This window comes from Erinaceus europaeus, chromosome 7 (assembly GCF_950295315.1).
Source record: "Erinaceus europaeus chromosome 7, mEriEur2.1, whole genome shotgun sequence".
NCBI classification, from domain to species: domain Eukaryota; kingdom Metazoa; phylum Chordata; class Mammalia; order Eulipotyphla; family Erinaceidae; genus Erinaceus; species Erinaceus europaeus.
In genome coordinates, this window is record NC_080168.1 from 6,139,323 (window position 1) to 6,151,773 (window position 12,451).

General features: G+C 36.9%; 1 protein-coding gene across 6 annotated transcripts in view; it reads right to left on the reverse strand.

Moving 5' to 3' along the window:
• Window positions 1-518: 518 nt before the first annotated feature.
• The window catches only part of SCG2 (secretogranin II), a 43,071-nt gene continuing 31,138 nt past the window's right edge, over window positions 519-12,451 (reverse strand). For 2 of the 6 annotated variants that reach the window (XM_060193670.1, XM_060193671.1), the window contains exons 2-3: window positions 5,933-6,114; window positions 519-2,846 (exon numbers count right to left, since the gene is read on the reverse strand). In XM_060193670.1, coding sequence (XP_060049653.1) covers window positions 1,014-2,837 — 1,824 coding nt within the window. In that variant the 5' untranslated portion in view covers window positions 2,838-2,846; window positions 5,933-6,114 and the 3' untranslated portion in view covers window positions 519-1,013. Of the gene's footprint in view, window positions 2,847-5,932; window positions 6,115-6,206; window positions 6,427-12,451 lie in introns of those variants that run through there. The other 4 variants (XM_016187273.2, XM_060193669.1, XM_060193668.1 and 1 more) reach the window with 4 other exon arrangements.

Here is a 12,451-nt window from a genome sequence, read left to right on the forward strand (position 1 = left end):
GGAGAGAGAGGCACAGGTGTTATTTGAAAGATATGCCCATTATCAAGAATCACATTTTTTAGCAAAAGCATGTAATTTGGGGGGGTTAAAATAAACTAAACATCGATGATTTTATACTTGTAAAATAAAATGCTGAAATTTATAAGTAATAAAAAAGGGAAAATAGATGTTCAGGTTAGCTCCCACAGATGTGATCCCAAGAGACCTAGTAGGTACCTCAAACACAGTAGGCTGTGTCTCAGCTAGAGAAAATCTAAATAAACTCCCAGGTGAAAGCAGATAATGAATTAGCTTCTGCCCCTCTCTGCCCTGAGGAAGATTCTTCTTGTACTGTAGGTCAGTCATCCTTATGCTCTCCTTCCAGAGCAGATGCTGGTCAGTTGCCAAGGTTGTTAGGAAGGAAACCCTCATCATTTCCTACCTGGATTGGCTGCACAAAGTAGTGACTTTTCTCTCTAGCCTCCACACTGCTTGCTCCATAGTCAGTCCTTGGTTCTCCACAATGAAAAGTCCACAACTGTCCAGAAATACCATTTATTCATCAACAATAAAACACACAATGGAAAAGGCCTTATAAATAAAACTATATATTTATAGTGCTTTATTATCTTTGCTCCAGTACTCCACAAAACACTACAGACAGTAACAAAATAATTCAATAAATATTAAAAACTTTCAAGAGGATTCTAGGACACTCTTTATCATACATGAGCATTAACAATGCCACAACCATTACAGACACTATTAAACACTGTCATAGACCATAGACACCTTACTTGAATAAGGGATATGATTAATTATTTAATCCAGTAGTCATAACATGTACACATATCCACACACAAGAGAACAGCTCAGGGTAAGGGTGGCAGACACCAAGCAACTGGAATCATCTGCCAGTACATCATTTAAAGATAATCCAGCGTCAACAGGATAGAGGTCAACACGAGAGAGAGAAATACTAGGATTTTTCTTGGGGTGTAAGGAGTGAGAGGAGGACAGGGCAAGAAAGCTGCTTACATATTTTCCATTGCCCTCTTGGCAGTGTGCTCCCTTCCCTTTTCTGCCTTCTCTTGGTTGAGGTATTCCAGCACTTTCATTAACAGGTCTTCATCCAAGTACTGTCCGTTTAGGGGATCATCATTCTTTGGGGACCTTTTGTCAGTCTCCTGAGAACTTGCCTGACTCAGGTGCTCTTTGATGGCCTGCTCAATTTGGTCCTCACCCTCTAGGTCATCTTCAGATGACGCTTGGCCAGGACCTCGCTTCACCAGGTTAGGATTCATGAGCTCAGGATATTTCACTAGCATTCTGGCCAAAGACTCTTCTATATCTTGATCCTTATCATTCAGGCTTCCATATGACATCTGTCTGCCTTCAGCATCAGCCATCCAGGCAGCTTTGGGAATCTGGTTTGCCCGAGACCTCCATGGACCATAAGGGAGTCTTGACAGGATCTTCTCTCGGTTATACTGGTTGGGAAAATAGGGAGACTTCTGGTTTGCAGGATCCTCTATCCCTAAAAGGGTTAAAATGTCCTCAACAGTGAGCCCATCTGGCACAGTGTCTGCCATCAAGTGGCCAGGTGCTTGGGCGTACCCACCCTTGGAGAACATCTTATTCTGTGGCAGGTTAGGTTGGTCTGAGTCAGCCTCCGAGATGTCTTCCAGATCCTCAGGAAGTTCCAAGTCCTGCTCTGGTTCCAGCGACCCATTTGGCTTCTCTCCATTTTTTAACATGTCAATTAGGTCTTCAGGAGGTATCTGCAAATTCCTGGAGAGTTCAATCAGCTGAGAAATAGACTGGGAATCAAGTGGTTTCTCAAAAAGCCTGGTGGCCCTATCCCCATTCTGCCCAACTGGTGACCTCCCACCACCTACAGCGCTCACTAACCTGTTTAGATAAGCAAAGAGTTTGGAGACGTCATCTGAGATTTGGTCATTACTTAATTTCTGAAGATCTTCACCCTGGAGGTCTGGCTGCCCTGAACGTTTCATTTCATTGCTGATTTGCTCATCTCTTTCCATATTCTCTTTGCTGTCTCTCACCTCCTCCTGGGCTTTGCTCTCTAGTTTCTCTTCCACCGGGTTCCAATCTTCTCCCCCAACCACATCTTCGTAGGCAATATTGTTAGCCTTGTAAATATCATCCTCATCATCTGCATATAGCTTTTGCTCGTTGTTCACCCTCTCACGCTTCTGATTGTTTGGTCCTGTCAGTTTCCCCAGCTCTTGGAAAACAGATTCCAGAGTAGCAAGACTTTGGGGCGTGTACTGTTCCTCCACTATTTCATTAGTGCGTTTAAAAGGGCTCTCCCTGGAATTCTCTTCATACATAGGAGGGAATCGCAGGTGCTTGAGCTTTCTCTCGGGCCACTGTTGAGCCTCATAATCATCAACTATGTCCATTGGAAAGTTCTTTTCTGAATTTAAGCCATAGAGCTTGCTTTCTTTGGGTGCAGGCTCATTTTCAGCCTGTCTCAAAGCTTCAAGTATTATCTTCATCCACTCATCTTCACTCAGGAGATCCCTTGAACTTTCTGGCAATTGACTTTCATCACCATTTTCTTTCTGCTGAAGGGGAAGTGAAACACCTTGGTAGGGACTGTAGTCTGGACTGCTTTCTTCTTTGTGAGCTTGCTGTCTGAGCTTTTCTATGTACTCCAGAGCCCTGATCATTTCAGGACTGGGGAACTTTTGGACATTTTCCACTCTGTGATCTGGTTCTTTCTGAAACAGTAGGTTTCTCTGAAGTGAAGCTCCTTCAGCCCCATAAATGAGGAAAATTAAAAGGAAGAAAGATAAGACTCCTCCAAGCCAATGAGTCTTGGTTCCTGCCATGGAGAATTCCTTAAAGAATATAAGACAGGAGTTAATACAAATGAGGCAGACAAGAAAACATGAGAGCTAGTGAAGTAAACCAAACATTCAAGGGAAAAAAAAAAACATAACAGAACTTTTTCACATTAAATTTAGAATACCTTTTTTAAATTCTTAAATGTTTCTACAAAACCATAACAAATCTACCACAGCAACCATTAACAAAACTAGTACTCATTTAAATCAGTTTTGCCTAATCATCTCTTGGTTAAAACAATAACAGGAACAGTGAAGTTTCTGAATCATTTTTAGTTTACAAAATCTGTCGGTTTTAAGACTATATGATAATTCTGCTTTATTTTTTTCCCAAAAGGCTGGAGAGATATCACAGTGGTCATGTACTAGACTTTAATGCATGAGACCCTGAAGTCCCAGCTTCAGTCCCCTGAGCCACCGTAAATTCGAGCTGAACAGTGCTCCTGTCTATCTCTGCGTTCATCTCTAACAAGATAAAATAAATATTTTTTAAATTTCCAAAATGAAATTTTTATTTACCTTTTGTAATGTTACTGTGGGAATCACTGGAAAAAAACAACTCAGAAAGCAACTACTTTACCTAATGTAAAATGCAATATACACACACTAAATTACTTCCTTCATTTATCAAACCCATATGGTTAATTTCCTGAATTGTCCAGTGGATTTGTTGTAGAAAGACAGCAGCAGTGACACTATTATAAACAACCAAGTGACACAGTATGTTATTGTCAATAGTACTCAATTATGCTGTGGCTAATTCATATTGATATGTATTTTTATGAAATATCTAGTTCTCACTTTGACACCAAGTCTATAAACTTTGGACAGTGTAGACATGAACAGCCTCCAGAACATGGACCGTTTCAGTGTCAGAAAGTAGACCCACCCGATTAAATTTTTCCTATAAACACACTAAATTCATGAAGGCTTACACTGTTGTAGCAGCTCTGAGCTCCATGTTTCTCCTAATAACTTTATCTTGCAAAATGCAATCATGGCTATATGTTTCATCAGCCCTCATGAGTGGATAGTAAATAATAACAGATGCAACAGAGAGAACATACGTTTTCTTAGCCAGTCTATTTTTGAACTTGTGAGTGTTCAGATTCAGCTTGACTTCAGATGCCTGTGCCTATTTTGGTGTGGACCTGTGAAATCTTAAATGACTCATACTGTCAGAAACCTTAAAATAACCACTATGTAACTTCCAATTTAGAAAAACACAATGTGTTGAATTCTTCCTACTTAAAAATCTTCATTCATTTTTTTCTCCAATGCCTTATAAACTCACATATGAATTAACAAGAGAAGTACTTTCATATACTTACATTTGGTATTGCTACACTAAAAACCTATATTAATAATACTTTCGTTGCAGCTTAAAGGAACTTTATATGCTTACTCATATTTTACCTGAATCGTAGTTGTATAGTGACAAATAAATTATGTGGGTAAAAATTTTTTGTTAGCTCAGATAGAAATTGGAAAGACTGTCATCATTCACTATATTATACTGCTAAATGTGCTTTCAGCTTTCAGAGCCTAAAATTATTATAAAAATATTTATCGAGGATGCATATGCTTATATAAATGATTCCCTTTCATCTAACCATGTAGTTTTACCAAAAGAAAAGTCTTCAAAGACATGTCAGAGAATATTTGTAAAATATTTACAAATGTTTACTATAAGAAATTATACTCACACAAAAGTGATTTATACAGTCTTCGTATTACTTAATACTGTTAGCCAGTTTTCATCATCATTTAAAAGAGTAATTTTGAAACCTAAATGAACTTATTTCCTTTACTAGCATTGCCCTGAAATCTTCTCAGCATACAGGTTAGGGGCTTCTCTTTAGTAGTGTTAACATGTAGTTGGATTTTGCTGTGTAATAGAGCATAACACTGGTTGCATTTTTTAAGTCACAGCCCAACAAGTTTCACCTTTTGGTCATTTATTCAGATTCAGTTTGGATAACATATACTAACTGTCATTGAATAAGACTCAAGAGATTTATTTCTCAGGTAGATGCTCTTTTATGTAGTAAAGATGGTTTAAACAGCTCAGATATCCTACATAAGCTTTAAGCTAAGACCTCTCTAGCCAAAAATACCATTTCTATTAACATTAAACTGAACCATTGAACATTCAGGTGGGTATACCTAATATGAGCTATTCAACTAGATGGAATATGAGAGAGAGAGAGAGAGAGAGAGAGAGAGAGAGAGAGAGAGTGAAAGAGAAAAGAAGAAGAAGAAGGAGGAGGAGGAGGAATTTCCGTCTTATTCAGAATTTCTACCAAAATATTTTACTGTCACTTTCAATCATAACATAATACCAGTAGTCATCTATACAACTATGAATATTTCCATCATCTATTAAAATTAGCAGTTCTTTGTAATTCATGGTCATAACCAGCTTACAACCAAAGATAATAGTTCACCCTGAATAAAGAAAATAAAGCAAGTTAAGGACTATGCTAAGCTTATTTTCATGGTACTAAAATTGGAGAATAAAAATGGGAGCCTTTCCAAAGTAGACCAATTAAGACAATAATTTTACAATAGTAATTTTGAGCTCTTCAAGGTAAATGTCACAGGGAAAGAAAACTCATTCTAAAATTGCTTGCTTCTATGACTAATGGGCTTTAATAACCTTTGAATCATTGGAAACCTACTGTTAAGAATATTAAACATATAAATTATAACTTGTCTTTGAATCCAGCTGTCAAAGAAAAAATATATGAAGAAAAGAAGCAAAATATCAGACTTGGTTAACTTTACGTTAACGTGTAATACAGACACTCAAACATTGAACTTTTTCAAGCTACTTCCATATGATTATCTAAATAATATTGTGGTTAAGAAATAGGCAACAGCAGAGAGTAGACATCATAGGTTCACCCATATACCATGAACATACATAGTGTCGCTAGACTATAGGATGAGCAGCAGGTTGTTACGTAGTTTAATACATAAAAGCTTCCCAAGCAATATTTTCCTTCTCAGGCAGGAATTAGAGGAAGAACAAGCCATTTCTAACTTTCCAATAAATCAAAAAGGAAACGCAATCTTACCTCTTAATTGTTTTTATATGGCAGAGAAGGTCCACAGCTTGTTCTCCTGGCCAAGCTGGAGAGCTCCCGGGGCCGTTCGTTCAGCACTCGGACAGCTCCTGGGCTTATAGGGAGCCAGACACCTGACTCTGCACTGCCACACTGACGTCACCGACTCAGCCACAAACCGGCGCTCAGAGGAGCTTTTTCAAAGAACCAGAGAGAAAATAATCACTTTATGTATTTAAAAAAGAAGAAGAAGAAGAAGAAAGAAAAAAAAATGTTGCATGCTTACGCCACCTGTCTTTTTATGGCAAAAACTGCAGTTTCCTTTATCTAAATCTCTGAGGCTTGGAATAAATGGCTCGGCACAATTTCCTTGAGAAAGAAAGGAGAAATCTGTCAGACAGAAATGTCTAATTGCGATTTAATCTCCTCTGTGCTTTAATATTATCTTGTGATGTTGCTGCTGCTGTTGCTGCTGTCGTTGTCATCGTCATTATAAGAAAGTTTTCCAGGCAAGGATTCCCCCACACACCGCTGCCTACAAAGAAATTACATTATCATTCCCTGATATGATCCTAGAGGTCTGAAGACAGGTTATAACTATGAAAAGTCATAGTGCATATCCTGCTCACAGCAACATGCTTTTTAAAGTCATATTTATGTGAGTAAGAAAAGTGCTTTCTTTCTCTCTCTCTCTCTTTTTTTTTTTTTTTTTTTTTTTTTTTACGAGAATCAAACTCTAGACTGTTATGGCTTGGGAATTTGCTTTGAACTCCAAGGTACTTTGTTTTTTATTGTTTGGTTGGGTTTTTTGTTTTGTTTTGTTTTTGTTTAAAGATATAATTTTGAACGGGGTGTTTGGAAGCTTTCAGGTCCAGTAGTTGGTGACTCCTTATGAAGTGTTTTGAATTCTCTATAATAGCGGACCTCAAAAGTGGAAGTACATAAAATGGGTGCTGATGAAATAATTTTATTAAGAAAAAAAATAGAGTACAAGGAAAAAGCTCAGTGATGAACCTCCAGACTTCCATCCAAGATACCATTCCAGAGTGGAGCAGTGCCCTGAGCTCCCTCCTACACAGAAAAAATAAATAAGAGTGTTTGTAAGTTAGATTCTCATGACTGGGCTCAGAAACTCCAGGTTTAATCTTCAGCACCACCATTAAGCCAGAGCTAAGCAATGCTCTGGTCTCTGTTCCTCTCTCACTCTCTGTCTTTTATTGAAATAAATCAATAAATGATTTTTTAAAGTTTAAAGTTAATAAATAATTTTACTGTTTCACAAACATATAATGTATGTCTTTATGATTCATTTGTAACTGGAAAAATGTTGCATTAAAACATTTATCCTTCCTGTTGAAATAGATAAATTCAATAACTTTCACAAATAACTCCCAGTATCAGATTTCTAACTCATATATAATATTCCTGCATTTTGCCAGATAACCTAATTATATACTTTAAATAGTTTATATAACTCCAAATTTTAGCTGTGGTTTTTAAGACATGAGTTTTATAACAATTCTATACTTTGAAATATACTCTTACACAGACAAAAGAATTTTACTATATAAGAGATAATTATATTTCTGTTCAATGGATAATTATATTTCTGATAAAATAATAATTGACCACTGATTATCCAATAAGTTATATGCCTACTAATTGGCAGATATGAAAATGGATTATATATGAGTATACATTTTTTCCATCCGAGAATGATAAATAGATTATTGTAAGATAAATTGGAAAGCACTCACTAAGTAATTAGCTTTTTTCAGGTTTAGGAAACATTGTGGAGAACTTCTTGGTTCAACCTAGAAGTTCAGAGGGAGAAAATTTATAGGGAAACAAAGTCTTAAAAGTTTTCAACAAAGACAGTTTTGACCAAATTAACATATGTATGTAGAACCAAACTTTCTGGCAAAAACTAGAAATTTTTACAATTCTTCCAAAGTTCCAAATTCAAATCTTTAAATCTGGGACTATCTTTAATCATCACAAAAGTGTGCAAAATCTCATTCCAAGAAAAAAAAAAAAAGATGTGAGATATCTGAAGAAAGTCACTAGACTGGACTAGCTCTCTCAGCTTCAAGATATTAGTAGAGACATGAGCCGTATTTGGGTAGGATCCTGATTACTTTTTCATACAATGGCAAATACCTATCATTTACTGAGATCCATTATGTTCCCAACACTGTGGCTGCAATTTGGAACAGCAGCCTAATTTAATCTCCATAACAACTACAATACAATGAGTAGGCTTTTAATCTCCATTTTTCCCGGTCAAGAAACCAAAACTGCAAAAAATAATTGGTCATTATTTCCTCGTCACTCAGTGGCAGAGGTGGGATTGGAATCCAATTCTTTCCAAAGCTATTTCCCTAATTTTAAAAATACTGATATTTATTAAGTGATAAGAATACAGAAATAAGTATGTCATGGAGCCAACTATTGAAGATTAGAATTTGGAATGTGATATCTTTGACAAAAAAATCCTCAAGATGAACCCATTTGTTTTTCTTGGTCAACATCCCATATGGTATTGACCACTCTTCAGGCTACTGGGGGCAGCAGAAAATGCAATAATTGCAAAGCTGACCCTATGTCACTTTCTTGTCCTATAAATCATATTATAATGCTTTCATTTCAACAAGAAATAGGTATTGAATTTACAAAATTTGATTCACCAGCAATCGGTGTTATATTTTTTTCACTGAGTTACATATTTAATATTATCTCTAGAAGTCACTAAATTTTGCTAGTGGTTCCTTTTTCTAAAGAGAAGTGTTTTCTGCAATAGAAATCTCTTTGGAGAAGTCAATATGCTAGGTATAGAGAGAATGTCATCTTTTGTTCTATGAAATATTTGAAGCATAATATGTTAACGGTAACTTATTATTTTTTTATCACTAGCCTGAGATACTACAATTTAAAACCTTCCTTTTAAAAATGTTAATCTTCTGTTACATCTAAATTGTCAAATATCACTGCCTCCAAGAAACAAAGCTCTGTATCTTGGACATTTTCAAAGTTATTATGTACTATGTATGATAATGGATTTCACTAAATTAGCTGACATTCTCACTGTGATCCTCCTAAGATCTGGCTAATAATCCACCATTTAAATCTAAGTCATTAGAACAGACTAATTTGTTTCTAAGGTCAAATTTTCTGCAGTCTTGATAGTATCTATTTTTTTTTTTCAGATTTCACTTAGAGTAGATTTTGCTTTTTCCGTTTGTACAAGCAAACCTCTACCTGAGAAATCCTCCCATTTGAAACGTCTTTTTCACTCCTTCTCATTCTCATTTTGTTTCCACTTATAGAAATGCAAAAAAAAAAAAATGTGTGTGTCTTCTTTCTTTTCGTCTCTGTCTTTCCTGTCTATTTGTAACTTCTTCATCTATCCTTCTCCAGCTCAGAAGACAATGTTCTCAGAGAGCAAGGATTCCCAGCTCTGCCATGCATGACCTGAGAGCCTCCAACTCAAGCAATTACTGCAAGGAGTATTGATGAGGGTGGAGTAGAGTCAGGTAAGGTGAAACAGGTACTGCCCTCTGTCATTTGCTGTCATTCTCTGTCCTTCTCTCCCTCCACTCCCCTCCCCTTATCTATTTATATATCCCAAGGCTTTGGCTGCTTTTTACTATTCATCCCTCATATCTGCATCTTATTCCTTCTTTTTTACTTTTCATCCTTATACTCTTTGTTTAGTCTGATTATTTCCTTCTAAAATCTACTTAACCTCCTTTATTTTTTAATATATATATTTATGCTTTTACTTATTTATTTTCCCTTTTCTTGCCCTTGTTGTTTTTTCATTGTTGTTGTAGTTATTGTTGTTGTTGTTGGTGTCATCATTAGATAGGACAGAGAGAAATGGAGAAAGGAGGGGAAGACAGAGAGGGCGAGAGAAAGACAGACACCTGCAGACCTGCTTCACCGCCTGTGAAGTGACTCCCCTGCAGGTGGGGAGCCAGGGGCTTGAACCAGGATCCTTACACCAGTCCTTGTGCTTTGCGCCACCTGCACTTAACCCACTGCGCTACCTACCGCCCGACTCCCCTTAGTCTCCTTTCTTTATATCTTCATTAACAGATGTTACTGGGATAAGATGGCCTTTTTAGCTCACAATCAAAAAATATATAAAATGGTTTTCTACTACTCTTGCAAAAGTAGAGTCCCTCAAATCACTGTTCAGAGAATATATAAATCAGAAACTGGGTGCATAAGAATCATTCCTGCAACTACTTGTTTTCCAGATAACATACACTAAATCCTATGAGGCAGAAACTCTGTTTTTCTACCAGAAATGCATTGTGTTGAATTGAGCTAATATTTTCTCATTCCTAATGTCAAGACTCCACATAATCCATCTTTGAAATATTTACTGCTCTCAAACTTTCCTAGGTAAATAAACTATTTTCATTCACTGAATCTTTAGGCAGTACCAGGAAGTTATGTTATTATTATTATTTTAATCTCCAGGCTTATTGCTGGGCCTCAGTGCCTGCACTACAAATCCACTGCTCCTGAAGGATTTTTCCCCCTCTTCTGCTGCCTTTGTTGTTTATCGTTGTTGTTATTATTGTTATTGTTGTTAGAACAGAGGGAAATGGAGAGAGGAGGGGAAGACAGAGGGGGAGAGAAAGAGACACTTGCAGACCTGCTTCCCCACTTGTGAAGTGACCCCCTGCAAGTGGGGAGCTTATATGCTGGTCAGGCCCTTGCACTTTGTGCCACGTGCGCTTAACCCGCTGCACTACTGCCCAGTCCCCAAGATACAAGGAGAAAAATTCTTTCGTTATAGTAATACTTTGTTTTCCTATTCTCGCCCTCATCTTAGTGTCAGAGTTAAATTTGGAAAAAGAGCACATGATAAATTAGATGATTGTAATTCTAGCATTTTCTTTCAAGGTTTTTTCTTTCCTCGTCTTATAAGAGAATTGCATGGCTGGTGGTACTAAATGTACTAGATAATATTTAAGATCTCTGCTGATGCTTGAACATTTCTTATTTGTCAAATGGGAGCCGGCTATGAAATTATTTTTGCATTTGTCTACAAGGTACTAAAATATCATCTCTTTCATAAATCCTCGATGAGAACTGCTTAAACCAAATAAATTTAGGCTTTCTTATCCATTGCCTTTGGATTCTGGAACCATCTGGTGCCTGGAGACTAAGAAAGTGCCATTCTCGTACTCTAATACCATGCATGTTTGAGCATCTGCTCCCTCAATGGGTTTGGGGAGAAGGAAGTATGTGCAATAGAAGTAAATTACTTTGCTTCAGACAACACTGAATATCTGTCTTTCAGAGTCTCCTGACATCAGTGTTTTGCCAATCAACATTTTCAGTACTTATATGCAGACGTTTTAATGAAAACATTTTTGTTCAGAGGATAGCAAACTCCAGACTCCTTCCCTTCCTTTTAATCAGAAGCCTAAGAAGAAAGGGGTGGATCTGAAAGGTCAAAGATTAGCATCTTTGTAGCATTTTGTGTACAGAGCACCTACTTAGTTACCAGATGATGTTCAGTTTATTTAGACTTTATAGAGATTTTAAAGTGCTATTTTGCTAAAATAATTTTCACTTCTGGAAACTGTGCACTAGCATATATACATACATATACATATGCTAATTAGTATATGTAAGTGCACACACAAATAAGTATACAGATATGTGTATATTATACTTATATATGCATGTAGTTATATGAGATGGAAATCTGAGAAAGGCTTCCCAACCTAAAACCTTCTTTCCCAAATCCAACTAGTGGGTCTGCATTCCATCTCACATGCAATTTTTTTTCTTGGAATTTTTGGCACAGAGTCCAGGAAGTAGAGCACAAGTCACACCACCCAACAACTTTGACACTCAAACAATATGATGCAGAAAGGGTCATTTAAAGCCTGTAATAAAGTAGTGATTCTTAAATTGTAGTCCTAGGTCACCTATTACCTGGGAACTTGTAAGCAATGTTTATCCTCAGACCCCACACAGATCTATGGAATGAGAAATGACTAAATGATAGGTCCTAGCAGCTGAGGCTGGATGGAGAGAGTACTAACTCTGTCTATCTATCTGTCTGTCTGTCTGTCTGTCTATCTATCTATCTACCTATCTATCTATCTATCTATCTATCTATCTACCTATCTATCTATCTATCTACCTATCTATCTATCTATCTACCTATCTATCTACCTATCTATCTACCTATCTATCTTTGTATCTCTATATCTCTATATCTCTCTCTCCAGCTGCTTCTAATGGGTGCTCTGGTTTCATAGCCATGAAATTAGTTTTAGAAGTTTTTAGAGAATCCTCAAAGGCCAGACTTCTAGAATAGAGGGCATGGAACCTGAAAGTTAGGTCTAAAAGGATGTAAAACGCAACAGTCATGACTGGCTAATTTAGAGCTTTGTCTTAACCAGCCCCTTTAGGCTCCAGAGTATTTAGAAATGTAAACCCCCAGATAAAAACGTTAACAGAGTTCGATGTATTTGTAGCACAGGCCCTGAATTAGTATTT